This window comes from Umbelopsis ramanniana (genome assembly GCF_025399195.1).
Source record: "Umbelopsis ramanniana AG unplaced genomic scaffold K450scaffold_1, whole genome shotgun sequence".
Classification (NCBI taxonomy): Eukaryota; Fungi; Mucoromycota; class Umbelopsidomycetes; order Umbelopsidales; family Umbelopsidaceae; genus Umbelopsis; species Umbelopsis ramanniana.
In genome coordinates, this window is record NW_026252087.1 from 455,701 (window position 1) to 481,939 (window position 26,239).

Sequence of the window (26,239 nt, forward strand, 5' to 3'; positions counted from 1 at the left end):
AGAGCGAGGGAGCATGTTGAGGAGACAGTGATCAGCGATGACTTGCGTCAATCGATAAGAGTAGGGTTGTAGGCACCTTAGAAAAAACCCAAGCATGCGGAGTTACGATCGATTGTGAAATATAAAAACTTGATCAACGTGGGATGTCGTGCTACCTGTGGCATCTTTTTCTTCTTTATCAACCAACTCATCGAATTGTCATGGCTGCTGCCGTCGTCGTTGCTGTTCCAGTGTGTCCAAAAGAGTCTGTCCCAGAACCACCAAAGAATGCCGGAGTCGTCTGCGCCGTTTGCGGTTCCAGGAAGCATATGACCAGTGAGTTTCTCCCCCCCTTTTACATTTCTATCGTATACGCGGTATTGACTCCAGCGTGAATTCCCTTATTAGAGCACTGTCCGGTCTCACCCCGAACATAAGAGTATACCCTGCTGGAGAGGAGGACCTTTATATTTTTCATTTCAGCTAATCCCCCGCCGCCCCAATCATCATGGAAAAAGGAGCAGTGATAGACGAAGTGAAGCAGAGAGGGAGAAGAGAATCAAAAAATCTTAGACAATCATCAAGCATCATTCCCCCACTCTAAACTAGAACTTTTTTCTTTTAAAAACATCGCATTAACTTATTCCCATCATTCACTTCCTCTCTTTTCACTTTGTACAAACCACGAATTTCTTATAATTTCAGTAAAAGAGTTTGGAAGCTCATTTTCAAAAAAAAAAAAAATTTTGTGTGCACCCAAATTTTTTTTTGGTTGATCCTGGGTGATATCGACAATTTTGACAGTCACAAAAAAGTTGAAGCGGTCTGCCTTCGATTTTTTTTTTTCAAGATCCATACTGTCGATCCGTTCTTAAGAGTAGTGAATCCAATGGCAAACCAAGGCTCAGGCCCACTACAGTTGAAGACTAGGTTAGCCATTGACTCATAACAAGTAGTTGTTGTTCCGTTTATCCTAACGCACTGTGTTTTAGCTTCAAATCCTTGCGAACGATCGAGTCCATTTACACCGGTGGTAAAGCTGTATTGACTGCCGACGAACAATGGCTCATTACATCCATTGGTGAAGACATTGATGTTACTGAATTCGACACCGGCAAAAAAATCTACCGCTTGAAAGGAGTACGTAGCTGCTCAAGTTCATTGTACTCACCGAGACGAACCTGTCGTCTTATATTAAACTTTTCTTCCCTCTAGGACACTGAAGTTGTCACTACCTTTGCTATCAAGCCGGACGGAAAGCACCTTGTGAGTGCCAGTAGAAGTATGGTGATGAGAACTTGGGATCTTTCCACCGGTCAAGTCGCCAGAAGTTACAAAGCCCATGACGCCCCTGTCATTGTCATGGATATTGATCGAACCTCAACCCTTGTTGCAACAGGATCGGCTGACAGTACCGTCAAGGTTTGGGATATCGACAAGGGCTATTGTACGCATAATTTCAGAGGTCATGGTGGTGTTGTCAGTGCGATCAAGTTTCATCCTAGCAAGGACCGCTGGACATTAGTGTCTGGAGCTGATGACTGTCAGATCCGAGTCTGGGATTTGAAATCTAGCAAGTGAGTTCCTGGACGTTAACCCGGGTTAATTGAATGTGTGATGGATCAATTGAAACTAAACGCTTTATCCTCCTTAGATGCATAGCCGTGCTCGATTCTCACGTCAGTGTTATCCGTGGCCTTGACTTCTCAGCAGACGGCCATACTTTGATCTCTGGTTCTCGTGACAAAGTAGTCAACATCTGGGATATGAAAACGCACTCATTGAAAAGCACTTATCCTATTTATGAAACTATCGAAACAGTTGGAACAATCACACCTCAAGCAGATCTATCGTGTTATGGCACTAAATACCAAAAGGCGGAATTATTTTATACAGCTGGCGACAAGGGCATCATCCGATTGTGGAGTCTCACCACGGGAGAACTAGTCAAAGAGCAAACCCCAGAAACCAACAGTAAGCATACCATTACTGATGTTATTTACGCCAAAGCAACCCAGAGACTTGCTGCTGTCACCAATGACCAAAACATCTTGATATATTCTGTTGCCGAATCATTACGACGAATAAAGCAGATCGTCGGTTACAACGATGAAATTGTTGATGTTCGCTTCATCGGTGAAGACGATCAACATCTCGCTGTTGCCACCAACAGTGAGCAAATTCGAGTCTTCAACGTTGAAACTCAAGATTGCGACATTATCTATGGTCATTCTGATACCGTCATTTGTCTGGAACGTTCAAAGGATGGTAGTGTGCTTGTTTCTGGATCCAAGGACAAAACTGCGAGATTATGGCGTATTGACACCGATGCCGAAGCATACGATCAAAGGTAAGGGAATGTGTGGATTGCTTCTTTGCTGCCATAAGCCTGATTTATCTAACCTCTCTCTCTCCTGCTCTTTTCAGATATTTGTGTGCTGGTATTTGTGTTGGTCATACAGAGGCAATTGGAGCCATTGCCTTTGCCCATAAGTCAAAGAATTTCATGATCACCGGATCGCAAGACCGAACGGTCAAGTACTGGAACTTGAAAGATACCGACTTCGAAAATCCTTCCGAGGATAACAAGCCCCGTGCGTTGTATACGCATCAAGCTCATGACAAGGATATAAACTCTATCTGCGTCGCCCCCAATGACAAATTGTTCGCCACCGGATCACAAGATAAGACGGCCAAGATTTGGAACGTCGAGTCGGGAGCTTTGGTGGGTACATGCACTGGCCACAAGCGTGGTGTGTGGTGTGTTCAGTTCTCTCCTGTCGATCAAGTTCTGGCTACTAGTTCAGGAGACAAAACCATCCGGATTTGGAGTTTGAAGGACATGACCTGTCTCAAGGTGCGTATATTGCTGCCGCAGTTAAAATCCGATGGATTCGGTTACTAATGCATCTATCTTTTTGTCGTTGACTTTAGACTTTTGAAGGCCATACCAACTCCATTCTCAAGGTTGCTTTCATGACCGCAGGTATGCAATTGGTATCCAGCGGCTCAGATGGTCTTGTCAAATTGTGGACTATTAAGTCCAATGAATGTGTCAGCACCATGGATAACCACGAGGACAAGATTTGGGGATTGACTGTGCGTAACGACGAACAAATGTTTGTTACCGGTGGTGCTGATTCTGTCATCAACTTTTGGGAAGATGTGACCTCTGAGGAGCAGGAGAAGGAAGCCAAGGAGAAGGAAGAATTGATTTTGAGGTAAGCGAAGCGAAGACGCATCGGAAGCCTACACTTTGAACTCTCCCCATACTAACCAATGACCACTATCAGAGAACAAGACCTTCAAAACTACTTGCTTAAGAAGGATTACTTGAATGCTATTCTCCTCGCCATGTCTCTCGAGCAACCTTTCAGACTGTTGAATTTATTCAACACCGTTCTTAATGAGCGACCTGTAGGCGATACCAGCATAACTGGTTCACATGCCATTGACAAGATATTACAAAATATGAACGCCGAACAAATCAACAAATTGCTGGGCTACATTCGAGACTGGAATACAAATGCGAAGCGATCACGCGTTGCTCAGACTATTTTGAACGCTATTCTCACTCTTCATTCATCCGAAGAGCTTGTTGAGTTGTCCAACGCCAAGGAGGTAAGAACCCACCCCTTAAATAACATCGATGGTATGTATGTGGCTAACTCTTTTTGCCATTTTAGCTCATTGATGGTCTGTTGCCTTATACCGAACGTCACTATCAACGCATCGATGATCTTTTGACTCAATCGTTCATTGTTGATTACACCCTGCATGCCATGGATATGGCTAACCCTGTCGGCAAGGAGACCATGGAAGTGAATGGTATAGAACATAATTAGAGAGCTCATAGATTCCACTTTCCCCCATTGTAATTTCTTTTTTTTCCTCCTTACCTGCACCTTGTTTGGCATCTTGAACACTGTACATTTGCAATAACAACCTCATCACTTGAAAAGCACACCATCGGTTGCACTATAGTTTAACATAAGTAATTTATAGATGGTGTTAAAGAGTTCATGAAGCAGATAACATGAATAGTATTAAGCAGAGAGTGATAATGAACGGGCGGGTATGCAATGGTAATACAGGAAATGCAAAGAGGAATGTAGCTAATTATCGATTGCTTTTAAGCCATAGCGAGACGTTGCTTTCGCCCACCAGCTCTCGAATGCAATCAAGCAGAGCTTCAATTTCGACACAAAACTGCTCGCTATTCATAAGGTAAGCTGCGTAGTAAAGGTATTCGACATCGCCCAGGTGGGAGATCTGTAAGGCTGGGCACAATCTTGCATGTTCAGTCAGACGCATGCGTGCCCAGGTTGGTCTCATAATGGTGGGTGGTAGAGGCAGCTTGTTGATCAGTGAGTTGGTAGCCAGTTGGATGGATGTCAAAACCACCGCGAGCTAAGGAGGCCGCAGCAAAACACACATGTAAAAATTAGCAAACGGCTATTGGATACTGGAAAAGGCTGGTATGTGATATTTACCAAATCTCGACGAGCGCGCCACGTACTGTGCACTAGTCCCCGGCGCCAACTGCGATCAATCTTTTCCAAAGAGTACTCCATTTCGATCAAGAGGTTGAGCATATTATCCAATATCTGGAGCATTTTGGAATACGTATGCTTTGGGAACTTGCCTCGCAGCGGAGGTTCATATTTTGATTGTTCAAATAGTACTTGTTCGCCAACAATCTGTTTACGAATGCCTATGGCGAGTTTGCGGAATAGTTTTCGATTATGAAGCGCTGGATACTGTGCTCGATGTCGCGAATCTTCCAGCAAGAGCGCTAGAAACGCTTCATACATGGATCCAAGCTGACTAATGGTATTGGCCATGCGATGTCTAAGTTCTACTCGGCCATTTTTTGGAAATGGCAGAACGGAGAGAATGGTCGCTGATACGACGCCTACCAAGACCGTGACAGCTCTCTAAGAAGACATAGTCCAGTGTTGTTTAGTAGATAAATCAAGCGGGTTTAAACTGTCGCGAAAAACCTTACCTCATAGGCAACAACATACACAGGGACATTGTTCCCAGAATTAATAAGCTGGTAGGTATATCCGAGGACTTGAAAGGGGAGAATAGTATTAGAACGCTTGAATGGCGACCGTGTCTGTCAATCTCACTATGTGCTACTTACTAAGGGAGTTGGTAATCATGGCGAACTGGCCGGTGGTTCTCCAGAATTTACCTGGGGCCGACACGTTGAGAAAAACATACCAACAGGGAAGGTAGAAGACGAAGTGTAATACAGCTAAACCATAAGGGTTTCCTCTGCTGATTTCCCATATGACCATGGACATGATTGCGCCGACAATAGTGCCTGCACTACGAACGATCATGCTAAGCAGGATAAGTTCTGTTAATAAAAAGATGGGTAGGCGTAGCAAACAACGGAAACGTGGCTTACCCAAAGAGATTACTGCCGACCCGTGGACCCATCCAAACCAATGCAGTGACCGCTGCCCACTCGCCTCGAGAACCAGCATACCATTCCATTGAGGATGGAATAAAAGCGGGAATAGAGAGCAGAACGACGACAATACATGCCTTTAATGCAAATTCGGTTTCGGGGGCATAGATGAGACCACGGTATAACCAGATACTATGAAAGAAGGCTTCAAAGCGATTCGACGGTAGCATGGCATCAGGATCTCGGTACTGGATAGCATCCAGGGGATTATGTATGACAGGGTCCTTTTCAGGATTACTGGCAGTTGTTTCGGTCTCTTTAGGTTTGGGGTGTTGGAATGAACGAGCACGTCCTCTACGCAAGGTAGGTTCCTGACATGCTGTTGGCGGAGGAGCGTGACTAGCATTACGTACAGAGCGAGTGCGACTGAGAATGGCGACGTTTTCATCATTGGCAGCTTGTGGAGCTTCCAGCCCCAGATCGCCTACACCAGCATGTTTATGGCCCAGTAAGAATTTTCGAATCGATACATGCCGATACCAGAACCGTTTTTTCTTTCGAATGCAGTGAATTTCGTAAATCAGGGAGCTGAGAGTATACAGCTTTTCTGCATAGTCCCTCAAGTTGAATTGAAACAAAAGCACCAAGAACAGAGCTCGATGCGGTGTTTTACCGTCGCTTCTCATCAGCTCATTCAAACCTTCCAAACGGTGTTTGTCGAATTGAGCGATGGCTTCTAATAGTGGAACGGAGTGATCAAAATCCAAGTTTTCGTTGTCGGGATTGTAAGAGTTTCGTACAGAAGGGAAAAGTCGGTAAAAGTAAGGCTTGTTAAAATAGCGTGGATCGAAATCTTGTGAACGCTTCAGTCTTGCAATGGAGCCTTTCAACGCTCTGGAGCAAGCGTTAGCCAAGTCGGAACACACGGGTTCGGTGATCTGGATAACGCTTTCGTAAGATTTAAGAATATCATCAAACAATGACCCCTTACGTTGTCTTGTTGCACAATGCTCAGGCGGGAAGATATCGCTCTGGAAAGAGGCGTGGTCTGACCAAGTACGCAGATCACTTTCCAAATTTTGGTCAATTTCGTTCGGTAAATCATTAAACGTTGTACTGTCGCTATCGCAATAGCCGAAATGAGGGGGATGTTCGCTACGAAAGGTATCGATGCGCACAAATCGATGGCCACTTGTCTCCAAATGATCATCCATGTTTCTTTGCATGGTGCTAGCAAGGGCAACTCCTTGTACGGATATTCGCATCATTTTGACCAAATTGGTAATGTCCCGGACATCTGCAGGGGCGAGGCGATTGATTGTGGCCTCTCTACGAACGATGCGTTTCGCCTCGATAACCTTCATGATCGATGCATGGAGCATACCGTTGACCTTTGTCAACCCTAATGGTGGACGCTGTGGGCCTCGGCGTAAAAGCCTGGCCACATGCTCCGAGAAGATGGAGTCAAATTGCTGCAATGTGTCATCCAGGACGAGTACAAAAGAATGTGTACTGCTTTCCGGCCAAAGGGCCAAATTGGTAACAATGACCAACCCAAGACCAATGTTAACCGCCATCCAGCTAACGAGCTAAAATTTTCAATCATGTCAGCCATGGCCAATCTTGACGTAGTTGACGAAGCCTAAGTACGTCAATGGACGATGTCAAAAAGGAAATAGTCTGCCTTACCACATCACGAGGCTGCCATTCTGAGCTGTGAACGGCATCCACTAAGCTCAATACCATGATGGTAGCTGAAAACAGTCCTTTAAGGAAAAATAGAAAGGGCTCAAGGTTATAAACTCAGCCATTGACACCTCACTGATTAGCAAGGTTACACTTACCAGCAACATTTGTTTGTTCCCATTTAGCTCGAGCGTAGTTCAGCCAAAACGCTCCAATAATTAAAAAAATATAAAGGACCAGTGTCACGAGGGGTTGTGCTAGGGTTGGATCATCATGATCTCGAACGGCATTTGCACAATATGTTCCAAGAATAGACCAACCGGCTGCCACGGATGACATGATCATACCGAATGCTGCGTTCTAACGTCAACAGAAGGGTAAGAAGACGGAAGATCTATGTGATGATGCATGGTTGAAAATGCAATACCATAAAATTAAACTACTCACCTCCCAAATTCGACCATAGGAGCCTGCAGGGTGAATAAATTCAATGGCAATGGACGATAGTACCATACCTGTACCAATGTCATGCCAGCCCCAATATGTCAGGTTCAGAATGAAAGCTATTGTGACGCAAATGTCGGATTTGAGAATCCGGGTCAGCATTAGCCAGTCCAATGAGGTCCATACTGTCCCGAGTTGCTGTCTCCAAGTTGACAGCGGTTCAGTATCCGTAGAAGTAGTAGCAAAAGAGAAACTGATTCGCTCAGTTAATGGAGGGCGGTCTTCCATGAATGGCCTTGAATGCCGAGTTGGACTAAAAGGTGGGGAAAAGTGAAGGACACTTCTTGATTTGGCGTAAAAGAAAAAGAAAAAAATAGAACCGAAAATCTTTGTCCTTTATATAATGTACGGAACATCAGAAGGCAGGCATTGTTATCTCGGAACTTCAAACGAGCCGATCATTCTCTGAATGTGATGCTGCTGCAACTGTTCAAGTGAAGGAAAAAAAGAAGCATTGTATTTATTCTATGGGAAATAAAGTGCTTTCTTTCGTTGTATTGATCTGTGATATAGCGAACGAACAAAAGTAATATTAAAAAGGAAAAAAAAAAAAGACAAAAGCAACATCTAGCCACGGTATTTGATTTACTGTCTACCTTTGGTGTACAAGGACAGCATATGGAATGAATGATTCATAAGGTTGGTAAAAAGCCTATGAAGCCAAACAAAGAAAGTGCAAAGGGAGGTAGGTTCTTTGAGTTGGAGATATTAGTCGCTGTTGGCTTTAGTTGCGTCGGTAGCACTTTGACTAGATGATGACATGGGGATGCTTTGGGTGGTATTGGTCTTGGGAGGGAATGCCTTTGCATACGAATAGACCAAGCCAGCAACGAAACCTGATCGGAAATGAATGAGTTTAACCGGGAAAATCGGAAGCCAAAATGATTTGCCAGGCTATACTTACCGACGAAAATTGCAGAGATGTTAGCAAAAGTAGCCGGGTCTCCGAAGAAAACAATGCCAGAAGCAGCGATGGGTAGTTTATTCAAAGCACCAACCATGGAGTAGGTTGTGGATGAAGTTGTGCGAACACACCAAGCAGAAGCATAGGACATGGCAAATGCTGAGACACCAGAGAAAACCATAGCCAAAATGAGCTGGGTGCGAACTTCGTCGGGGCTGTTTGGAAAAATGACGACAAAAGTCGAAACAAGTTGAGTTAAAAAAAAAAAAAAGGTACTGGAAAGCCAACGCTAAAATTGGACATATTTGGCACTTACAAGTTCTTAGCCAGGTTCTCCGCTCTCCAATCCTCAAACAGGAAGCTAGGAATGATAAGCAATGGAATGGAGAGCAAGTTGTTGTAGAACACAGTATCAAAGTCCTTAAAGTTGAACATCTTGATACGCTTGCGCATGAACAAGACGAAGGCAGCAGAAGAAAAGCAGTTGGCAGCCATCCAAATGTAGCCAATAATGGTAGTATCCAGCTTGACCAATTCAGAAAGTGTGGCAGAGACATCCGCCCAACCAGCGATGATGGAAGAAAATACCTGTGTGTAACCAGTGAGATAATGGGCAAAAGTTGAGTATTCCGCCACAAACTCTGTGCGTGAAAACTTACCATGAGAAGGAAAGATACCAACATCAATTGCGTGACATGGCTACCAAACCAAAAGACTTCTCCATATGCAATTAAAATGATGGTAAGATTCTTGAAGATAGTATAGATAGGGATTCTGAGATATTGGAGAGCCTTGGAACCAGTGTAAATCATGGCAACCAAAAAGGCAGCAATGGGAAACCAGTTACGGGCTTCATTCCAGTCGAAATCACGATATTTGATCAAATTCAAGAACTTGAATGACTCCAATAGCACAACTGCAACGATACTCTGTTCATAGAAGCAAGGAGATGTTTGTTTAGTGGTGTGTTCTTTGTCAAAGATAAAGCAATTGTGAGAAGATTGGGTAATCGGTAAAAAAAAAAAAAAAATGTGGAGAGAAAAGGTTGCATTTGTTGTATGGTACGCAAAGGTGATCGGCTCCAACTTTTCTTCTGCACATTTTGAGATACTTGTCGACGAGAGTTGTATTGCTCTGATAACGTTCCGCTCCCCACCTTGCCAAGTCTACGGCGAATAGTACGATCGGTGGGGAATGATACCCAACAAGCGATCCAGAGCCAGTATTTAGCACATATAAAGGAAACTCACCTGAATAGACAAGAGCAAAAAGTTCATGTTGAAGTCATAGCCGCTAACAACGTACTTGTTGGTGACGGTCATGAGAATGCTTGCGGTACAGTAACTGATGATGGGAAGAGCAGCACGGGCACCTGGAGAGAGCTTGATGAGAGATGGAGCAACCACGCTGGAATTGGAGGTTGCGGGTGCTGGTGCATTTGTGTCCTTGTCTTCTATGACTACTCTATAGTCGCCTTTTTCTGAACTCATTACGATGATGCAGTAATATTAAAAATATGTACAAGGGCAAACTGCTCCGAAACCAGAACAGAAAAAAAAAATTGTTATTCGATAATTTTGTCGGATGTAGTGGGACAAAAAAATGTAGAGTATTGCCAAGGAATGTTTTGAGACTGGCAAATACTACCCAGAAGCTATGTGAAAATATGCTGCCTCTATCAACTACAACAATGAGCCCTTATATCCTCTCGCTTGGCTGTAATGAATATCTCGTAATTATTTATATGATTTGCCAAGAATCACACTAGCGTGGGTTCATGAAAGGAGAAGTTTTTATTTTCATAAATGAAGGATGGTAAAGATTGTGTAAGAGGTACCACGTGCAGTGTATACGTCTTGTTTCTTCAGATCCAAAACGTATTTACGTCAATATAAACTGGCGCAGACATGAAACGGCTACGGTTTCTATCTCTCAAATGATCTCACTTCAAAGAAAAAAAAAGTAGAAAAATTAACGAAAACACTTTCGTCATCACGTCGTCCCTACTTCCCTATCTAAAGGAGGTTGCGGCCACCACATTGTTTTATAGATTGTTTTTTTAAGTTAAAGGCTAAGAGTCTTATGTAGACAAATCACATAACATGCTTACCTTCATGATCGGCTGTCACGGTGTAAATACAGAGCTTGCCTTTTATTGCATGTGCGGGTATATGTGGCGATGCAGTATTGGCCACAAGGGCTCGTTGTGACGAAGGCCTTGTTGCTTGTCCTGTAGAGCTGTAAAAGGAGTTTGAGTATCATCAGACATTGATATTTTTCATTGGCTGTCCCTGGCTTTGAAAAATCTCTCGGCTCCAAGGTAAAACCGAGCGGACCCTCTGGCCGATTGACACTGCTTGTTGTCTCTCTTTCATTTGCGAATTCACCACAGGGCAATGGCCACCAAGCGCAACTTCTCAAAATCTGACCTGGCGCGCGAGAATGGAAACTTTCCCTTTGAGTCTACTCGTACTTCTCAAATAACACCTCTCAGGTCCTATCTGTTGCTGGCCGTCTATGTCCTTTCTGCAATTCTTCTAGGATCCTCCCTTCATTACCAGCTACCTCAGCCAAAGTCCCACCGCGGTATCAGCCCTCAGACTGACGCTGCTGAATTTTCCGAATACAATGCTCTCGAGACTATCACCTATTTAGGAGAGACGCTTGGCTATCGTATCCTTTTTTTGTCAGCCAAGAATTTTTCATTGTTTGAGCTCTGTCGCGTTCAATGTACCATGCACGTTATAACTTGACCCAGTATTTGACTAACAGGTATCGTTGGAACTATCGAAGAAGCTCAATCGGCAGACTATCTATTGAACAAGATTGAAAGCTACCAGCAATTTGCTCAGTCTATTCCTCAAGCGCCTAAATTTGACATTTGGGTTCAGCACCAAAATGGCAGCCACCGTTTTGATATTATGGACCACAGTAAGTACCCCTCCTTTACCTTCTTTGTAAAGTGTCAGTACTCTGCTCCCCTTTTCGCTCTTAACTCAATCAACCCTTTTTTCTTTTGCATTACAGTGGTTTTGAAAATGTACACCAATGTCACCAATATCATTGTGCGTCTATCGTGTCCAGAATCAGCTGCTCATCCATCACGAGAGTGTGAAAACAATGCAGTTCTACTCAATGCGCACTTTGATACTACCCTGGGATCACCAGGAGCATCAGATGATGGATCAGGTATTGCTGTTATGCTCGAAATTATTCGCATCATGAGCCAGCAGTCATGGGATGGGTATAAGAATTCAGTGGTATTTTGTACGTATGATGGTTTTTAGTTTGGCTAAGACATGATGTATTATGTGATACTTATCCCACGCATCGGTCAGTGTTCAACGGAGCCGAGGAATCCCTACAAGATGCGTCACATGCTTTTATCACTATGCATGAGCTGAAGGACTCGTAAGTTTTCACCTATGGTGGTTGGATGATGTATCCAACATACCCTTTCGATGCGTTTATAGACTCACGGTTTACATTTTTAATAGGATTCGTGCTGTCGTTAATGTGGATTCATGTGGTACGACCGGCAGAGAGATTCTTTTCCAAGCGAACTCACGTGAAATGATCGATGCCTACAAGCAGGCTCCATATCCTCACGGCACTGTCATGGTATGTCTTCAGTTTACCTCAAACGCATTTTTTCGATGTGTCCTAATCCATGTTGCATTCTCTCTGAAATTGGCCACGGCTAGGCAAATGATGTTTTCAGCACAGGATTGATTTTAAGTGATACCGACTTTAGACAATTTGTAGAATATGGCGATAATCTGACAGGTATCGACATGGCTCTATACAAAAATTCGTACTTGTACCACACACACTTGGATACTCCAAAATACTTGCAGAGGGGTTCCATTCAGCATTTGGGTGAAAATGTCTTGGCTATAACAAATCATTTGGTAAAGAATACCACGCTGACAGGCATTGAGAAGTCAAATCAGGTCGTCTATTTTGATGTTTACGGTACGTTGTAACGTAGTTTTTATTGTCGTTTCATCATGACACAAGTATATTCAACCCACTACAGGCAAATTCTTCCTAGTCTACTCTTGGGAAACCGCTTTCATCATTCAAATGGCTACGGTTGCTGCTTCAGGTTGCTTCTTTGCATACACCTTGTGGCGATCTACGACCACCTCGCCTTATCGATCGATCACCCAAACCGTCACTGCTTACATCGTTTCCATCATCTCTGTTTTGATAAGCTTTGCATCCGCCGTCATTGCCCCGAATATTGTTGCTTTCATCCTTACAAGTAGCTTGATCGATAGACCGATGACATGGTTCTCCAACGAAGCACTGGGTGGACTCATCTTTGGTCCTGCAGCTCTTTGTGCCGTTTTGGCTACTCAGTTGGCGTTTAGCTTGATCCCCATTGCTCCTCACCCTGATCCGGAACATGCTGGGTTTATCTCCGTACTAATGTGTTTTACCCTTGTTACCATGGCCACTACCTTGTCTGGAGTTGCAAGCTCTTACATTTTCTTTGTTTTCACCTCCGTGTTGCTCGTCGCTAGTGTTGTGAACGAAGTCTTCTTGGCTCCTACAGCTAACAAGTCGTCGCCAAAGAGCAGCTCAAGAGTTGGTCGCTTAAGTCATTGGACCTATATGATCAGTGTCTTCCCCTTGTCCTTCATCTACATCGACTACGTGTTCTCATTGATCGACATCTTCGTTCCACTCACTGGGCGTATGGGTATCGACACTCCTGTGGACAATATCGTTGGTTTTATCTTTGGCATGGTCACATTCATGCTCTCGCCTGCTTTAATCGCTCACGCTCACCGGTTCGGAAAGAAGGTTCTGGTCAAGTCTATTGGTGTTCTTTTTATTCTTCAAGTCGCCATTATGATTTCTGCTATCTACTCTGGTGGTTCATACGGAGGCTGGGCATTCCCCTACGACGAACTCCACCCCAAGCGACTTTTTGTACAGCACATTAAGAATATCACTAGTGGAGAAGCCTCCATTATTGTGGCCGAAGCTGACAAGGGTCCTTACACTCTACCCATTGTGAACCAACTGGAAGAAGCCTTTGGAGTGCAAGCGGAAAAGCGTGGTGGACCTTCGCATGCTGCCGACTGGGACTCAGTTTATCCTTTCAGCGCTTTCCTTGGCGGCTACCGTTTCGATTCCAATCAGTATATCAAAGATCACACCTCCAATGGAACTCTGGCTACTTCCAGTGAACCTGTTGGTCTGCAATTGAGCGGTAAGGTACCTACTGTCAAATCATTCGATAGCCAGTACGATCATAAGACGGGCATCCGCACTTTCTCCGTTATCTCTATTGCTCCTTCCTTCACTTGGACCGTCATCTCCTTTGACGCCCACGTTGTCTCTTGGAACATTGGTGATACTCAGCCCCTGAACCACACTTCGCACTACGTTGTTCGCCATGTTGGTGGCTATGGAAGCGATGGTTGGCGACTTGATCTTCAAGTTCTAGTTCCTGAACACGTTCGTCAACAAGGCGAAGAAGCTGCTCGAGCTTGGACCATGCGTGCTGAATTCACTGCTTTGGAGAAGGAAGGGTTCGCAGATCGTGGTGATGAACGTCTCATTGGAGGTGTTGGTATGCTTGCTGAAGTCAGGAAGTTGCTTCCCATCTGGACTTCCACAACATGGCTTGGGTCCGTCGTTGGCGTCTGGGACTTGTAAGACTGCAACTTTGCTTTGGACCACCACCTTTTCTTCCTTGCTTTTTCAATTGTAATCTCGCAGCCTTCTATGTAGAATATGTACTTTACGCCTTTGATACGCAGATTTCAATGAACAGCGCATATGTTAGATTTGCAATTCCAATAACATACAGTAAACATACATACACATTTACAATTCTCTCCTCTCACATTCCCGTCCCCAAGCAAATCGTGTCTGTCTTGTATTTTATTTATTTAATGACATACACACAATCAATTGTCGCCTGCACCAAAGCTTTCATTTACTGCTTGCCAACAGCCGCTGCTCTTTCTTCCGCCTTGAGGTCTTGGTATTCCCAGAAAAGTGCAGCAACATCGTGATTGCCGTGGTATGTCCAACCTTCTTCATGAATGTGGTATACTAGTGGGTGGAAGGAAATAATGAGTACGACATGATGCGCATACATAGCTTTAGATGAGGAGGACCATCCATTTTTACTTACAGTTCACTGAGCCACCAGACATAGCGTCACGATGTGCAGCATGGAAGATAGATCGCTTGCCAAGCTCCAAAGCTTCTTCAACGGTCAAGTCGTTGCGATATCCAGAGTCGAGAACACCATATGCGAATGTTGAACCGGAACCAACAGAGAACAAATCACCCTTAATCCGTGAACCATCAGAGTCGACGTAGTATAAATTGGGACCTGATTTGTCCCATCCTGTGACCATTGTACCCATAGAAAGACCCATGCCTTTGTAAGGAAGAACAAGGTTGGCCAGCAATTTGGATGCTGCAGCTACTGAAATTCGTTCCTTGTTGGTGAGTTCATAGAGGCGGCATCGTCGTCCAAGTTCGCGTTCCCAGTAACTACAATCTGCTGCACCTCCCGCCATGGTACCGAGTAGATATGGGTTAATCTCAATGACCTTTTTGACAGTTTGTGAACCGATGTAGTTGCCCATAGTGGCTCGTGAATCGACGGCAACAATGATACCGCCCTGGAACTTGAATGCTAACGTGGTTGTACCGTGCTGAATTTTAATCTTGTAGTCAGAGGATGCTTCGTCGGTGACATTTCTGAGAAAGCTGAGAGGCTATAAGAGAAGGAACGATTTAGTCAGTTTGCCGAGATCTTGTCACCATGTTTAAAGAAAGACATTGCATTTGGACGGGGCTTACGTTTTGCGCTCCTGGAATATCAAAGGTGGGAAAAGCAAGGTCGAGTGAAGCGTCCCACTTTCCGTGAACGCCAAGAACGTCGTCGTCGTGGGCTGTAGATGATTTTGAATACTTTTGTACAAGGGAATTCATATTCAATGAAAGAGGTTGGGCAGAAATATTACGACGCTATCAAAGTTCCGTCAGGCTTTAATTTTCATAATGAAGGGTACGCGCAACGCGCAGACGCAATTGGACTCAGTGACCACGTCACCTCAGCTGGTCTACGTCACATTTCACTCGTCGTGCCATTTCGCTTTAAGCTTACGCGCGTCCGTCTCCCCGAACTTGGTCTGTGACAGGAACACCATGAACTTTTTGGACAGCCCTCTCTCTAAACCAGCACCCTACGTGGTTGCTCCCATTGAACACAGATTCGACCCTTACGAAGATAACGGCGGGTATGTCCCTGCGGGTTCAGACTCAACCTCACGATCCCAACTTTAAACAACTCATTCATTCATTCCAAACAGTACTAGCGTTGCCATTGCTGGAGAAGACTTTTGTGTCGTTGCTTCAGATACGAGACAGAGCAATGGTTATATGATTAATTCTCGATATGCACCAAAGGCATACAAGATGTCGTCCACAGCTGTTCTTTCTTGCAACGGATTTCACGCCGACGGTGTGACTTTGAAGAAAGTACTTGAACAGAGAATGAAGGTAGAGACAATGGGCGGTACGCATGCGGCATTGACCAGGACATCAACAAGACTAACGGTTTATACTTGATTTTGTAGATGTACAAATACTCTCATGACAAGGATATGTCTGTCACGGCACTTGCACAAATGTTATCCAACACGTTATACCAACGACGATTTTTCCCATACTACGCTTTCTGTTTGTTGGGAGGCGTTGACGCTGATGGTAGAGTATACAATTCACCCATTGCGTTTGAATTGATTTTCGACGGCGACTGATTCAATTTTGATTTATAGGAAAGGGTGCGGTTTACTGCTATGATTCCGTCGGTTCCTTTGAAAGAGAAAATTATCGCACAAGCGGCTCAGCGTCTGCCTTGATTCAACCATTCTTGGACAACCAGGTATGATAGAAAAGTTTCAATGTGTTTATGGAATCAATGTACGTGCACATGGAGCGATATGGATGATTAACATTCTCGTTTAGGTCGGTCGTAAGAATCAGCAGAACGCATCAACCGCACCATTGACTTTAGAAGCTGTTCTTCGAATTACGAAGGATGCTTTCACCTCAGCTACTGAACGTGATATACACACTGGTGACAATTTGCAGATTTTCGTCATAACCAGGGACGGTGTTGAAGAACAGAATTTCCCGCTGAAGAAGGATTAGAGTGGGACACTTTGTGTTGTATATTGTTTAGTCGGAATAAAAAATTAGCGATTTGCTCGTACGAGATGGTGAGCGATACGGTGTTGAAGGTGGCTGGCTAATCGAGTGAAGAATATGGGAAAGTGCATGTCTATAAGTCGTTCTAAATTCTTTGCTCCTTCGTTCTATACACTCTACATAACAAAAAAATAAAATCGTCCCCACCCCCCATTCCTTACACCATCATCCAGTAGAGAAATTTCCTCCACATGCTACACAATGTTGTCATGTTCAATACCTCGTTATCAAATTAGACACACTAGGCGAATGGTTCATTACAGAATAAGGGAAAGATTATGATTGTAATTACAAGTCTGAAAAAAATAAAGGTTCTGTAGAAATTACTTTACCGGCGCTCGCACCTTCATTGACTTGCCCTGGCTCTTTGCCCAGTCCAGACAAGCTTTGTTTTGCTGTTCACAAAGCGTTAGGAGAACTTTACGATTAACAAGTTCTGCCACGGAAGCCCAATCATTGACCAAGTGGCATTCCTTCATTTCGAACACACTGAGGCGTGGGCACAGTTTGACAAATGCGCGGATACTCTCGTTGGTGATACGATAACAATTGTTGACGGAAATGCGTTCCATGCTGGATTTCCTCTGTTGAGCCAAAAGAAGCATGCATTCATCGTCGATATCACATCCTGCCAGACCCAGCACCGCAGCTTTGGTTCGTTGAGCAATCAGTCGAATGCTGGTGATGGTGATGCGTTCTCTGTCTCTGATACGACCGACATTCAGGTGTCGCAATTGAGGGCAGTTCAGGGCTACAGCCGATATCGATAGGTCGCTCACTAGACCACATGCTCGAAGATCCAAATGCTCTAGCAGTGGACAATGATTAGCCACAGCTATGATGGATGTGTCTGTGATTCGGTGGCAGCCAGCCAATGATATCTGTGTTAAACTGGATATAGGCGCGGTAGGGGTAATATGAAAAGTTGCAAATCGTATGACGGTATCGTCTTCCAAATGATCACAAATATATATATCCAAGTTTGTTAGAAGGGTGGCCTTGTTGGCAATAGCACATAGCGATTCGTTGATGGTTTTCTCTTTGATCTTTCGGAGCGAAAGATGTCTGAGCGATCGGCGGTAGGTAGAAAGACAATTCATACCCAAGGCATCCGTCTGTTTCGGGGATGATACTTCCAGATTATAAACGCTCATGTCCGAGCTCGAACTTGTAGCAGCAGTGGTAGAGCTATGACTCTCAGTCAAATCCACTATCATCTTTCGTTTCAAGGACCTGTCTGACTGCGTTCTGCGAGGCTGTGGAGCAATGCATCGAATGGCACCTTCAAAAGTTGCAAAAGATAATAACCCTCTTCCTTTGTCTACGGTATTGGATTGCTGTTGCGGCATGATCATATTAATATCTTGTTGTTCTGATGAATTGCTCGTAATGTTGCTCCGTGCCATGGCGTCCAGGGAATATGGCATGGATCTTGTCGTGGGTATGGTTTCACCTCGTTTTTGCCAGTCACCAAACACCTGAGCAAACTTTTCGTAACGACCAATGCTTTCGCTCGTATCCTCAAAAGCTGCTCTCTTCCATAATATCCGAGCTGCGCAATCGTGCCACCCCTTATTCACCAACATTGCTGGGTATAACGCATTATCCTTGTCCAGGAATTGAAAAATGTGATTCAAGAGTTCCGGTAGATACAGTGGTAACAGCTTTTGAGATGGCTGATGTAGGATGTGCAACGATGGCGGGGAAACAATCTGGTGGTTCATTATATAGCTATCGTAAGATGTGTAGTATCGACGTCGTTTTCTATGAGGGCAGATACGTTTAGACAGATGGGCGAGATCTCGAATTGAGCGACCGTGCGTTTGCGCTGACGATCTCTGTTTGTTATGCTGCAGTTTGAGGACTACGGAGAAGAGGGGGCGACTATCACGCAAACAAGTGTGCTCAATGAAAAATGGCGATTGCTCTGATATTGCTACCATGATAAACTGCTGTATGGTTAAGTGCAAGCCTTGTTTAAAATGGACCTAAGTATTGTAATGAACAATCAGGGGGGATTGAATATAAGAGCATTTTACTTATGCGGAGAAAAAAAAGTTATCCAAAATACTGACTTGTGTCAAACGCGATGCTTGCAATAAGCCAGTACAAGCAGTTTGTTGTAACGGCTTCGGGAGGAAAGGTAAGGTAAGAAAGAGAAGGGAGGGAAACAAGCTGAAGAAAAGTGTCAAGCGGGTAAAAAATGAATCGATGACAGTATGAGGTTTCATTTGGTCAGAGAAGTCATCCACCTAAAAAAGGTGACTGGCTCGACGCTGCATGATTTTCCTTGTGGAATCTCTCCAACGGGGCGAAACATCTCATTTTCAAGGTTTGGGTGGGGGGTTGTTTTCGACTATAGCCGAATTATGTCGTAGGCATAGGAGCACCCAGGCCAATTGCCAGCTGGAACTCTTCAAAAATAAAAAAATGTCTTCAACATGCATAACTCAGAATCAAACTGTCATTTTTTCTACATCTTCCTTTTATTTTGCTAACATATAACCAAAGAATGGGCCCACAAGTAGGGGAGTAATAATAAACTTTTTCTAGACCGTGTACTTGATGCTAAATTGTAAAAGTTGCCTCAATCGGTGGTAGGCTAAAAAATTTTAAGTGTAACTTAGAGTTTGGCAGCTCTGTAAAGCTGCTTTTCTTCACGTCGGATGGGTACAATCATTATTCTACGAATGGTAGCGATATCGGCGTCGCTTAGATGGCATTTATCACGAACATAGCTTTCAATAGATCCATATTCATGTCGAACCATAGCAATGGTCTCTTTCATACCCACATAACTAAAAAGAAAAGGTCAGAAAGGGGTAAAAGTACTCGTTGCTCTATACTAAATTCCGCACTTACGGAGCAGACATGACAATCTTCAAATCGTCGATGGAGCGATCCAACAGCTTGGCCTTTTTAGCAAGCTGTTCCTCCGATTCTAAAACAACCAATTGGTTTAGTGTCCTGCTTATTAGACGTTCTCCACTATGGTAATACGTACCCCACCATCCAAGGTTGGTAAGTTCATACTCTCTGGCAATGACTTCATCGTCCACACCGCAAAGTCCAAGCAACAACATTACAAATACACCAGTTCTATCTTTTCCGGCGGTACAGTGTATAATGAAGGGAGATCTAGGGTTGGCAATTAAATATCGGAAAATACGCTCAAAGACTTGAGGGCCAGATTGGAGCATAGTGCGGTAGGCTGGTAATTTTCCAGCTGTCAGTATTCCAATTAAACAACACATACTTGAGGTCTGCATTCGAACTCACCATGAGGAAATCCTGTTGGTCCAGCAAAGTATCCTTGCCATCTGACGGCTATAGCAGCAGGGGAGTAATCCTCATCGAGGAAGACGGGACTGTGGTACCTGTCAATACCCGATATTTCACTAAGAAAGGTTCACGAGACCATCAAATCACGTTAGGTATGAGGTCAAACAATAATCCGAGTGTCGTGAACAATATTCCTACCGCATGACACCGTATTGTTCGATTTCTTGTGTGGATCTAAAATCAAACGCAGCAGTAATTCCCAAGCTCTTCAAAGTCTCTTCGCCATTGTCAGTCATGTTGCTCAGGCTATAAAATAACGAAAATTGTCAATATGCTGGTGGCCAATTCAATCTTCAATACGCTGGCCAACACTTACTGCCCGCAACGGAATACCATACGCTCACGGATATAACCGTTTCCACCTTTGACGTCCCAACCACCAATATCTCTGAAGTTCATGACTCCCTCGACATCGATCCAACGGGGAATAGTCAAACTCTTTGTCAGCCCCAAGCTCCAAGCTCTTGCAGCTTCGTTTTCATGAACTTTGAAGTATCGAAGGATGGTATCTACGAGTTCTTGATAGCAGCCTTTGAAGTTGTGATCAGCCTTGGGAAACAACTTGAGGGTATGAGTAGGTATGATGTTGGAGTAAATGGCAGCATCGTGAACAGGAACGATCTAATAAAACGGCGATATTAAGCAATTTTGACTCGTAACAATGGCAGCCAAATTGGAATGTGGCTTACAAAATCCTCTACACCATGACATGTGAGAACGGAGGTTGCCTTTGACAATTTGTTCACTACTTTGGGGTCAGTAACAATGATCAAGCCATTTGATATCCAGGTTCATAACGTAGATCTTTACCATGACTCGAATCGAAATCAATGAACTCTTGCACATCAGCTTCTTTAACGATGATGTCCTCAAAGGTACCTCTCCTTCGGATAGTCCACTTATAAAAACCCTATAGAATGTCCAATTTAATGTTAAGCTTCATACATAATAGTAGTATGATGCTCGAATGTAAATTTACCTTTTCCTTCAAAGATTGCGTCTGCTCCTTTGTTTGTCTTCCGCGGATCAAGTTCATACGGTAACGACCAGCAACATTGACAAGATGGGGTACAGGCACTCGGCAGGTGCTAGCGTATCTGAAAGAAGCAACAGAGCCTTTAAAGAAACATCATTGAGTCATCTGGGTGAATGAGTGATCGATCCAACTTTATGCTCCCCTACCTCTAGAATGACCGACAATGGCGTAGATTTGATAGCCCTTGTTTTCAAAGTAGCTAGTAACGGTTTTAATGTCCTCAACGTCATCCTGCAAAATACATTATGAGCTTGTGTACATAGATGAATGCAATTAAAGTGTTTATACACACATTGATATTGCCAAAACGTGTGGTACCGTCGCTGTCTCCATTGCCGCGGAAATCAAATCGAAAGCTTTCATAGGGTAGCTTCTCGGCCAACAACCTTTGAAACAGGTAATTCTTGTGACCTACAGAACACAGTTAACAATAGGTTAGCATGGTGCCATTGCCTGCGCTTTTATCAAAACATTCAAGTACCCATAACACCGTGCACGATCAAAACCAGTCTCGGGGGACAACCGTCAACGACGGATTCAGGTCTAGATTCGAAGGTGCCAACGATTTTCTCATTGAGCTGATTAGTGATTGTAATGGTAGTCATTGAGAGGAAAGAGATCGATCAAGACAGAGAGAGGTTTGTCCTGAAGGTGAATTAGATACCAGCAGTTAACACGCTCCCACAACTAGGTTCTTCGTTAGTAAGTGGATATGGGTTTGAATGGCAATTTTTGTTTGATATGGCACAATTTTTAGCCGTCGTTCTCAAAATGACAGCCCCACCCCCACTCGATCACACTGTGGACAACAGGAACACATCATCAACCACACTCGATGGCACACTTTGGAAAAGATAAAAGAATTATATATATGTATAAGAAACAAAACATAAATGGGGACGTAAAGGACTGTACAAAGTAATTTCTTATACCAGTATACAAATTAACGGTATGTCTCCACACGTGGCTCCCGCTATTCGATTCCCTGAATGTATCAAGGTATGGCCACCGTTTCAGTTGCAGCGTCCTGTCGCTCTCGCTTCTTCTGTTCAATCTCAGCGTTGCCGATGAGAATGCGTTGATCGCCTATACTCACAAGTTCGGGATCTTTGGTGAGATGGCCAATGCCTCTAATAAAGCTGCCGATCATCTTGTCCAAAGAGCCTCCAATGGTCGACGGAATAGCGTTCTCAACCAAGTCGTCTTCTGCTTCCAGGTTTTGATGTGGGCTACCAACTGTCTGTCTTTGCTCCAGCTCTCTTTCCAGCTGATGTATATTGTCCTTCGCATCAAACTGTAGAAGAGGTTGTCGAGGAAATCGTCTCGGCGATGGCATGGAACTCTCAATAGTAGCTTGCCTGTTAGATGTATCAATGGGTGCTGGTGCGGTTGTGTCCAGTTGGCTAGCGTCTGTGTTTGAGCCTTGATCTAATAGCCTTTGCTCTTCTTCAGGAACAGAGTCTTCATTCTCGTTATGGAGAAGTCCCCTTTGAAGAGGGACATTGTCGTCGTCTATCGTATCGTCCATATGATTTAATTACTAGCAAAATAAATGCCAAGGAGAAAGAATCAAGGCAAGCAATTTGTTACTGCTGTCGATGTCATCTCACCTGCGCTGTGTTAAGACTATGGCGTGTGGCACGTGAGCAATTTTTTTGTGACTTAAATTTCGTTTAGGCTTGCTCTCCATAACTCAGTTTTCTCAACGTCTCACAGCAGAAAATGGGAGGAGGAGATCTCAATTTGAAAAAGTCGTGGCATCCCTCGACCTTCCGTAATCAAGAGCGAGTATGGAAGGAAGAACGGAAGCATGCTGACGAACAGCAAAAGATCGACCAGATGCGAAAGGAACTTGAAGAAGAACGACAGGTTCAGGAATTACAGCGAATGCAAGAAGCAGCTGGCGGAAAGTAAGTTGATTAATCCACCTCATGCGGTGCCCAACAGCAATTTCTTCTTGAAAAATGGCTAATGTGGACTAACAATTTGCTTTAAAAGGAAACGAGCAGACAAGTTGGACTGGATGTACGCAGCACCGAACGCTTCACAAACGCCGGGTGGAGATGATATGGAAGAGTACTTATTGGGAAAGAAATCCGTCGACAACCTACTTCGCTCCAAAGGAGAAGTACAAAAAGTCAACGACTCCGTCAATGAACGGTTCGCACTCAACACTGCCAGTCCTGTCAACGAACGTGATACTGCCGCCAAGATCAGAGAAGACCCTCTACTTGCCATCAAACGACGAGAACAGGAAGCTGTCAAAGCTATCATGAATAACCCTTTGAAAATGCGAGCACTTCAGGATTCTAAATCAGGAAAGAAGAAGAAGAAGGATAAGAAGGAACATAAGCATAGGAAGGAGCACAAGAGTCGAAAACATAGAAGCTCTGACGATCGGGAAGAGGAGGAATCAGATCGCTACAAGCGCCGACGACATGAATCATCACGGTCGCCTGTGCGAAGTAGACATGAGGCATCTCGCTCTCCAATTCGCAGCGACAAATATCGACGACGTGAACGATCTCCATCACCAACGTCAGACCGTGGCCGCCGCTCGAGACGATCTCCTTCACCATATTCTAGGAGTAGTCGCAATAGATCTTATAGCCCTCGAGATCGCCGTATATCGGCACATTGACCACCATAACCCACTCTGACTGTTATGATCCTTTCACATGTAAACAGAAAAAATAAACACTATTACTTTTTGATATGCTCTATTTCCACTGTCATTTCCTTGAGCATCAGATATACAATAAAATAATATATATGAAACCAAGAAAATGTAGTAGCCGTAAGATGAAAAGATCTAGATTATGTGCATGGAAAAGTCTATCAAATTGTACAAAAGTCGCAAAGAAAGAAAGAAACAAAATTTGGGAATGAACAATAGGTTGAATAAGCCAGCTGGCATAAGAAGAAAGAAAGAAAAGATGGTGGGTGTAGGCAAAAAAGGGGTTGTCGCTGGAATGAAACTGGGATTTTTTTTGGGGATAGTCCTAAACTTACAACTTGACGTTCTTGCGGAGAGTTTCCTTGTATTCCTGGATACTGCCTTGGAAGGGATCAACCTTTCCGTTCTCACAACGCCAGATTTCTCTGGCAACTTGGGAAATAAGACGGAAATCGTGAGAAACCAAAACAACACCACCGTTGAATCGCTTGATAGCATCAGCTAAACTGTCAATGGACTCCATATCCAAATGGTTAGTAGGTTCGTCCAACAAGATAATGTGAGGATGAGCCATAGCGAGTTCAGCGAAGACGAGACGAGACTTAAGACCATCGGACAAGTTGGCGATGGGAGAAGTTTGGTGGGCACCAGTCAAACCATATCGACCGATTTGACGACGCCAGAAATCGGTTTCTGTGCTGACAGAGGCGAACTTCTTCTTCATGTAATCAATAGGACTGAGCTCCATGTCGAGTTGATCGTTAGAGTGCTGAGAGTACTTTCCGAGCTTAAGAGCGCTGTGGTGTTGAACACGACCAGCGGTGGGGTTCAACTCTCCACCCATAAGCTTAAGAAGAGTAGACTTTCCGGCACCATTGGGACCGACAAGGGCAACACGAGAGTCCATATCAACACCCAACTCAAGGTCACGGTAAAGACAGTCCTTCATCTGACCGGTGTAGGCGAAGGAAACTTCTTGCATAGAGCAGACCGGTGGGGGAAGTCTGTCAACATCGGTGAAATCGAACTTGAACGGAGGAGGATGTTCAACCTTCTCAATAAGACCAGCAGCCTCCATCTTGTCGATGATCTTTTGCTTAGACTTGGCTTGTCTGACCAAATTGGCATAAGTACCAGCGGAAGCAATGAACTTCTTGATATGAGCAATTTCATCTTGTTGCTTTTGGTAAGCCTTGGCTTGGTTGACTTCGTTTTCTTCCTTGGTCTTGACAAAGGTGTCGTAGTTACCACCATAGTAGATAAGCTTACGCTTGTGGGTCAGGTCCATGATGTTTGTGCAGACACCGTTCAAGAAATCCTGAGAGTGAGAAACCATAACCAAGATACGGTCGTAGGTCTTCAAGTATTCTTCCAACCACACACAGGCTTCAAGATCCAAATGGTTGGCTAAAAGGAAAAGGAAAATTCGATCAGATCTCGTGACTTTTGTCTTTGACAGGTTACACCAATGAAATACTTACTAGGTTCATCCAACAACAAAACAGTGGGTCTAATGAAAAGAGCACGGGCAAGAGCAACTCTCATTCTCCAACCACCAGACATGTCCTTGGTTTGTTTGGCCATTTGTTGAGTAGTGAAACCAAGACCAGACAACAAAGTACAAGCTCTGGTTTCGAAAGTGGCAGGGTCCATGGATTCGATACGTTCGTAAATATCTTCCAAGACCGGGTTGTCTGCACCGTCGTCTTCACCCAAAATTTCCTCAACTTGCTTTTCGAGACGAGCAACTTCCTTCTCAGCCATTTCAATGACAGCTTCGACGGCGTTCTTCTCCTCTGGCTCAGCTTCTTGGTTCAACAAGTAGATCTATGGAAATCAAATGAAACATCAGCTAAACAATGTTCTACCAGAAGAATGAAAAAAAAAATAGGCTATGAATGACTTACATCAATGTGGTCAGGAATTTCAATATCTCTGCCAGCAAGGGAGTGAAGGAAAGTGGACTTTCCAGAGCCGTTAGCACCAATCAAACCATATCGTCGACCAAAGTTAAGTTCGATGTTGGCATTGTCGATCAAAACACGACCGTGATAGTTGAGAGAGTATGATTCGATCTTGATATCTCTGGAGCGCTCTTGGGAGGTATACACACCAGTGGCTGTACGAGCGACGTTGATGTTGAGCTTATCAAGAGGCAAATCTTCCAAAGAAGCGTTGGATAAAGGAGTGATAGGGGTATTGGTGCCGGAGGTGCTCATGGGGCTGCCATCCTTAGAAGCTTTCTTATCAGCTCTAGCAGCTCTTGCTGCCAAACGCTTTTGCTTTGATGCTGAGACGTTACTCATGATAATTTGTAAAGGAGGAAAGGAAGAGGGTAAAAGCCGCTAATGTGATCCTAGAAATAAAATTTTTCAGTCTCCGGGAAGCACCAAACCAAAACGTCCGTCACAATATTTTGGACCACCGATACAAGCTGGA

At 44.1% G+C, this 26,239-nt stretch overlaps 12 protein-coding genes across 12 annotated transcripts; 5 read left to right on the top strand and 7 right to left on the bottom strand.

The window, feature by feature from the left end:
- Positions 1 to 10: 10 nt before the first annotated feature.
- Positions 11 to 740, top strand: K450DRAFT_217268 (uncharacterized protein). The gene is made up of 2 exons (XM_051585022.1): positions 11 to 315; positions 390 to 740. Exons 1-2 carry the CDS (start codon positions 144 to 146, stop codon positions 464 to 466), a joined length of 249 nt encoding a protein of 82 aa, XP_051449647.1. The 5' UTR covers positions 11 to 143; the 3' UTR covers positions 467 to 740.
- A 60-nt stretch (positions 741 to 800) lies between these two features.
- On the top strand, positions 801 to 3,947 carry K450DRAFT_217271 (uncharacterized protein). The gene is made up of 8 exons (XM_051585023.1): positions 801 to 909; positions 972 to 1,119; positions 1,195 to 1,556; positions 1,634 to 2,329; positions 2,407 to 2,836; positions 2,914 to 3,200; positions 3,273 to 3,600; positions 3,666 to 3,947. The coding sequence occupies exons 1-8, from the start codon at positions 869 to 871 to the stop codon at positions 3,822 to 3,824; spliced, it is 2,451 nt and encodes an 816-aa protein (XP_051449648.1). The 5' UTR covers positions 801 to 868; the 3' UTR covers positions 3,825 to 3,947.
- Positions 3,948 to 7,909, bottom strand: K450DRAFT_217274 (uncharacterized protein). The gene is made up of 8 exons (XM_051585024.1): positions 7,535 to 7,909; positions 7,246 to 7,447; positions 7,091 to 7,167; positions 5,399 to 6,990; positions 5,129 to 5,331; positions 4,988 to 5,055; positions 4,473 to 4,916; positions 3,948 to 4,389 (listed from the first exon to the last, which is right to left on the bottom strand). The coding sequence occupies exons 1-8, from the start codon at positions 7,817 to 7,819 to the stop codon at positions 4,099 to 4,101; spliced, it is 3,162 nt and encodes a 1,053-aa protein (XP_051449649.1). The 5' UTR covers positions 7,820 to 7,909; the 3' UTR covers positions 3,948 to 4,098.
- A 13-nt stretch (positions 7,910 to 7,922) lies between these two features.
- K450DRAFT_217280 (uncharacterized protein) lies at positions 7,923 to 10,222 on the bottom strand. The gene is made up of 5 exons (XM_051585025.1): positions 9,746 to 10,222; positions 9,155 to 9,424; positions 8,812 to 9,083; positions 8,496 to 8,710; positions 7,923 to 8,427 (listed from the first exon to the last, which is right to left on the bottom strand). Exons 1-5 carry the CDS (start codon positions 9,983 to 9,985, stop codon positions 8,300 to 8,302), a joined length of 1,125 nt encoding a protein of 374 aa, XP_051449650.1. The 5' UTR covers positions 9,986 to 10,222; the 3' UTR covers positions 7,923 to 8,299.
- A 589-nt stretch (positions 10,223 to 10,811) lies between these two features.
- K450DRAFT_217284 (uncharacterized protein) lies at positions 10,812 to 14,362 on the top strand. Its single transcript, XM_051585026.1, has 7 exons — positions 10,812 to 11,168; positions 11,268 to 11,426; positions 11,523 to 11,762; positions 11,834 to 11,906; positions 11,993 to 12,116; positions 12,200 to 12,470; positions 12,535 to 14,362. The coding sequence occupies exons 1-7, from the start codon at positions 10,892 to 10,894 to the stop codon at positions 14,166 to 14,168; spliced, it is 2,778 nt and encodes a 925-aa protein (XP_051449651.1). The 5' UTR covers positions 10,812 to 10,891; the 3' UTR covers positions 14,169 to 14,362.
- A 1-nt stretch (position 14,363) lies between these two features.
- Positions 14,364 to 15,539, bottom strand: K450DRAFT_217291 (uncharacterized protein). Its single transcript, XM_051585027.1, has 3 exons — positions 15,333 to 15,539; positions 14,653 to 15,247; positions 14,364 to 14,570 (listed from the first exon to the last, which is right to left on the bottom strand). Exons 1-3 carry the CDS (start codon positions 15,462 to 15,464, stop codon positions 14,452 to 14,454), a joined length of 846 nt encoding a protein of 281 aa, XP_051449652.1. The 5' UTR covers positions 15,465 to 15,539; the 3' UTR covers positions 14,364 to 14,451.
- Positions 15,540 to 15,640: 101 nt separating this feature from the next.
- K450DRAFT_217300 (uncharacterized protein) lies at positions 15,641 to 16,878 on the top strand. The gene is made up of 5 exons (XM_051585028.1): positions 15,641 to 15,772; positions 15,845 to 16,034; positions 16,112 to 16,241; positions 16,313 to 16,419; positions 16,503 to 16,878. The coding sequence occupies exons 1-5, from the start codon at positions 15,681 to 15,683 to the stop codon at positions 16,686 to 16,688; spliced, it is 705 nt and encodes a 234-aa protein (XP_051449653.1). The 5' UTR covers positions 15,641 to 15,680; the 3' UTR covers positions 16,689 to 16,878.
- On the bottom strand, positions 16,628 to 18,826 carry K450DRAFT_217303 (uncharacterized protein). Its single transcript, XM_051585029.1, has one exon. The coding sequence runs from the start codon at positions 18,686 to 18,688 to the stop codon at positions 17,069 to 17,071; it is 1,620 nt and encodes a 539-aa protein (XP_051449654.1). The 5' UTR covers positions 18,689 to 18,826; the 3' UTR covers positions 16,628 to 17,068.
- Positions 18,827 to 19,207: 381 nt separating this feature from the next.
- K450DRAFT_217307 (uncharacterized protein) lies at positions 19,208 to 21,826 on the bottom strand. Its single transcript, XM_051585030.1, has 12 exons — positions 21,605 to 21,826; positions 21,416 to 21,534; positions 21,270 to 21,354; positions 21,067 to 21,203; positions 20,898 to 20,997; positions 20,777 to 20,832; positions 20,404 to 20,708; positions 20,226 to 20,333; positions 20,025 to 20,143; positions 19,750 to 19,956; positions 19,608 to 19,686; positions 19,208 to 19,543 (listed from the first exon to the last, which is right to left on the bottom strand). Exons 1-12 carry the CDS (start codon positions 21,726 to 21,728, stop codon positions 19,369 to 19,371), a joined length of 1,614 nt encoding a protein of 537 aa, XP_051449655.1. The 5' UTR covers positions 21,729 to 21,826; the 3' UTR covers positions 19,208 to 19,368.
- A 140-nt stretch (positions 21,827 to 21,966) lies between these two features.
- K450DRAFT_217316 (uncharacterized protein) lies at positions 21,967 to 22,826 on the bottom strand. The gene has a single exon (XM_051585031.1). The coding sequence runs from the start codon at positions 22,649 to 22,651 to the stop codon at positions 22,118 to 22,120; it is 534 nt and encodes a 177-aa protein (XP_051449656.1). The 5' UTR covers positions 22,652 to 22,826; the 3' UTR covers positions 21,967 to 22,117.
- K450DRAFT_217318 (uncharacterized protein) lies at positions 22,729 to 23,948 on the top strand. The gene is made up of 3 exons (XM_051585032.1): positions 22,729 to 22,765; positions 22,840 to 23,033; positions 23,122 to 23,948. Exons 2-3 carry the CDS (start codon positions 22,846 to 22,848, stop codon positions 23,762 to 23,764), a joined length of 831 nt encoding a protein of 276 aa, XP_051449657.1. The 5' UTR covers positions 22,729 to 22,765; positions 22,840 to 22,845; the 3' UTR covers positions 23,765 to 23,948.
- K450DRAFT_217324 (uncharacterized protein) lies at positions 23,948 to 26,140 on the bottom strand. Its single transcript, XM_051585033.1, has 3 exons — positions 25,708 to 26,140; positions 25,282 to 25,627; positions 23,948 to 25,207 (listed from the first exon to the last, which is right to left on the bottom strand). Exons 1-3 carry the CDS (start codon positions 26,104 to 26,106, stop codon positions 24,132 to 24,134), a joined length of 1,821 nt encoding a protein of 606 aa, XP_051449658.1. The 5' UTR covers positions 26,107 to 26,140; the 3' UTR covers positions 23,948 to 24,131.
- Between the last annotated feature and the right edge of the window lie 99 nt (positions 26,141 to 26,239).

Coding starts and splice junctions, on each gene's coding strand:
- K450DRAFT_217316 (XM_051585031.1), bottom strand. CDS start 22,651: ATGGACGATACGATAGACGACGACAATGTCCCTCTTCAAAGGGGACTT.
- K450DRAFT_217318 (XM_051585032.1), top strand. CDS start 22,846: ATGGGAGGAGGAGATCTCAATTTGAAAAAGTCGTGGCATCCCTCGACC. Junction 23,034..23,121: donor CAAGAAGCAGCTGGCGGAAA/GTAAGTTGATTA, acceptor TTGCTTTAAAAG/GAAACGAGCAGACAAGTTGG.
- K450DRAFT_217268 (XM_051585022.1), top strand. CDS start 144: ATGTCGTGCTACCTGTGGCATCTTTTTCTTCTTTATCAACCAACTCAT. Junction 316..389: donor TTCCAGGAAGCATATGACCA/GTGAGTTTCTCC, acceptor CCCTTATTAGAG/CACTGTCCGGTCTCACCCCG.
- K450DRAFT_217284 (XM_051585026.1), top strand. CDS start 10,892: ATGGCCACCAAGCGCAACTTCTCAAAATCTGACCTGGCGCGCGAGAAT. Junction 11,169..11,267: donor AGGAGAGACGCTTGGCTATC/GTATCCTTTTTT, acceptor TTTGACTAACAG/GTATCGTTGGAACTATCGAA. Junction 11,763..11,833: donor TAAGAATTCAGTGGTATTTT/GTACGTATGATG, acceptor CGCATCGGTCAG/TGTTCAACGGAGCCGAGGAA.
- K450DRAFT_217271 (XM_051585023.1), top strand. CDS start 869: ATGGCAAACCAAGGCTCAGGCCCACTACAGTTGAAGACTAG. Junction 2,837..2,913: donor AGGACATGACCTGTCTCAAG/GTGCGTATATTG, acceptor CGTTGACTTTAG/ACTTTTGAAGGCCATACCAA. Junction 3,601..3,665: donor AGTTGTCCAACGCCAAGGAG/GTAAGAACCCAC, acceptor TTGCCATTTTAG/CTCATTGATGGTCTGTTGCC.
- K450DRAFT_217300 (XM_051585028.1), top strand. CDS start 15,681: ATGAACTTTTTGGACAGCCCTCTCTCTAAACCAGCACCCTACGTGGTT. Junction 16,242..16,312: donor GGGAGGCGTTGACGCTGATG/GTAGAGTATACA, acceptor TTTGATTTATAG/GAAAGGGTGCGGTTTACTGC. Junction 16,420..16,502: donor AACCATTCTTGGACAACCAG/GTATGATAGAAA, acceptor ATTCTCGTTTAG/GTCGGTCGTAAGAATCAGCA.
- K450DRAFT_217274 (XM_051585024.1), bottom strand. CDS start 7,819: ATGGAAGACCGCCCTCCATTAACTGAGCGAATCAGTTTCTCTTTTGCT. Junction 5,056..5,128: donor CATGATTACCAACTCCCTTA/GTAAGTAGCACA, acceptor TCCCCTTTCAAG/TCCTCGGATATACCTACCAG. Junction 4,917..4,987: donor TGTATGTTGTTGCCTATGAG/GTAAGGTTTTTC, acceptor ATGTCTTCTTAG/AGAGCTGTCACGGTCTTGGT.
- K450DRAFT_217303 (XM_051585029.1), bottom strand. CDS start 18,688: ATGGTAGCAATATCAGAGCAATCGCCATTTTTCATTGAGCACACTTGT.
- K450DRAFT_217324 (XM_051585033.1), bottom strand. CDS start 26,106: ATGAGTAACGTCTCAGCATCAAAGCAAAAGCGTTTGGCAGCAAGAGCT. Junction 25,628..25,707: donor AAATTCCTGACCACATTGAT/GTAAGTCATTCA, acceptor TGATTTCCATAG/ATCTACTTGTTGAACCAAGA. Junction 25,208..25,281: donor TTTGTTGTTGGATGAACCTA/GTAAGTATTTCA, acceptor TTTTCCTTTTAG/CCAACCATTTGGATCTTGAA.
- K450DRAFT_217307 (XM_051585030.1), bottom strand. CDS start 21,728: ATGACTACCATTACAATCACTAATCAGCTCAATGAGAAAATCGTTGGC. Junction 21,355..21,415: donor CACGTTTTGGCAATATCAAT/GTGTGTATAAAC, acceptor TGTATTTTGCAG/GATGACGTTGAGGACATTAA. Junction 20,833..20,897: donor TGATTTCGATTCGAGTCATG/GTAAAGATCTAC, acceptor ACCCCAAAGTAG/TGAACAAATTGTCAAAGGCA.
- K450DRAFT_217291 (XM_051585027.1), bottom strand. CDS start 15,464: ATGAATTCCCTTGTACAAAAGTATTCAAAATCATCTACAGCCCACGAC. Junction 15,248..15,332: donor ATATTCCAGGAGCGCAAAAC/GTAAGCCCCGTC, acceptor CTTCTCTTATAG/CCTCTCAGCTTTCTCAGAAA. Junction 14,571..14,652: donor GTCTGGTGGCTCAGTGAACT/GTAAGTAAAAAT, acceptor TCCACCCACTAG/TATACCACATTCATGAAGAA.
- K450DRAFT_217280 (XM_051585025.1), bottom strand. CDS start 9,985: ATGAGTTCAGAAAAAGGCGACTATAGAGTAGTCATAGAAGACAAGGAC. Junction 9,425..9,745: donor TTTTGCTCTTGTCTATTCAG/GTGAGTTTCCTT, acceptor TTCTATGAACAG/AGTATCGTTGCAGTTGTGCT. Junction 8,428..8,495: donor CATCTCTGCAATTTTCGTCG/GTAAGTATAGCC, acceptor ATTTCCGATCAG/GTTTCGTTGCTGGCTTGGTC.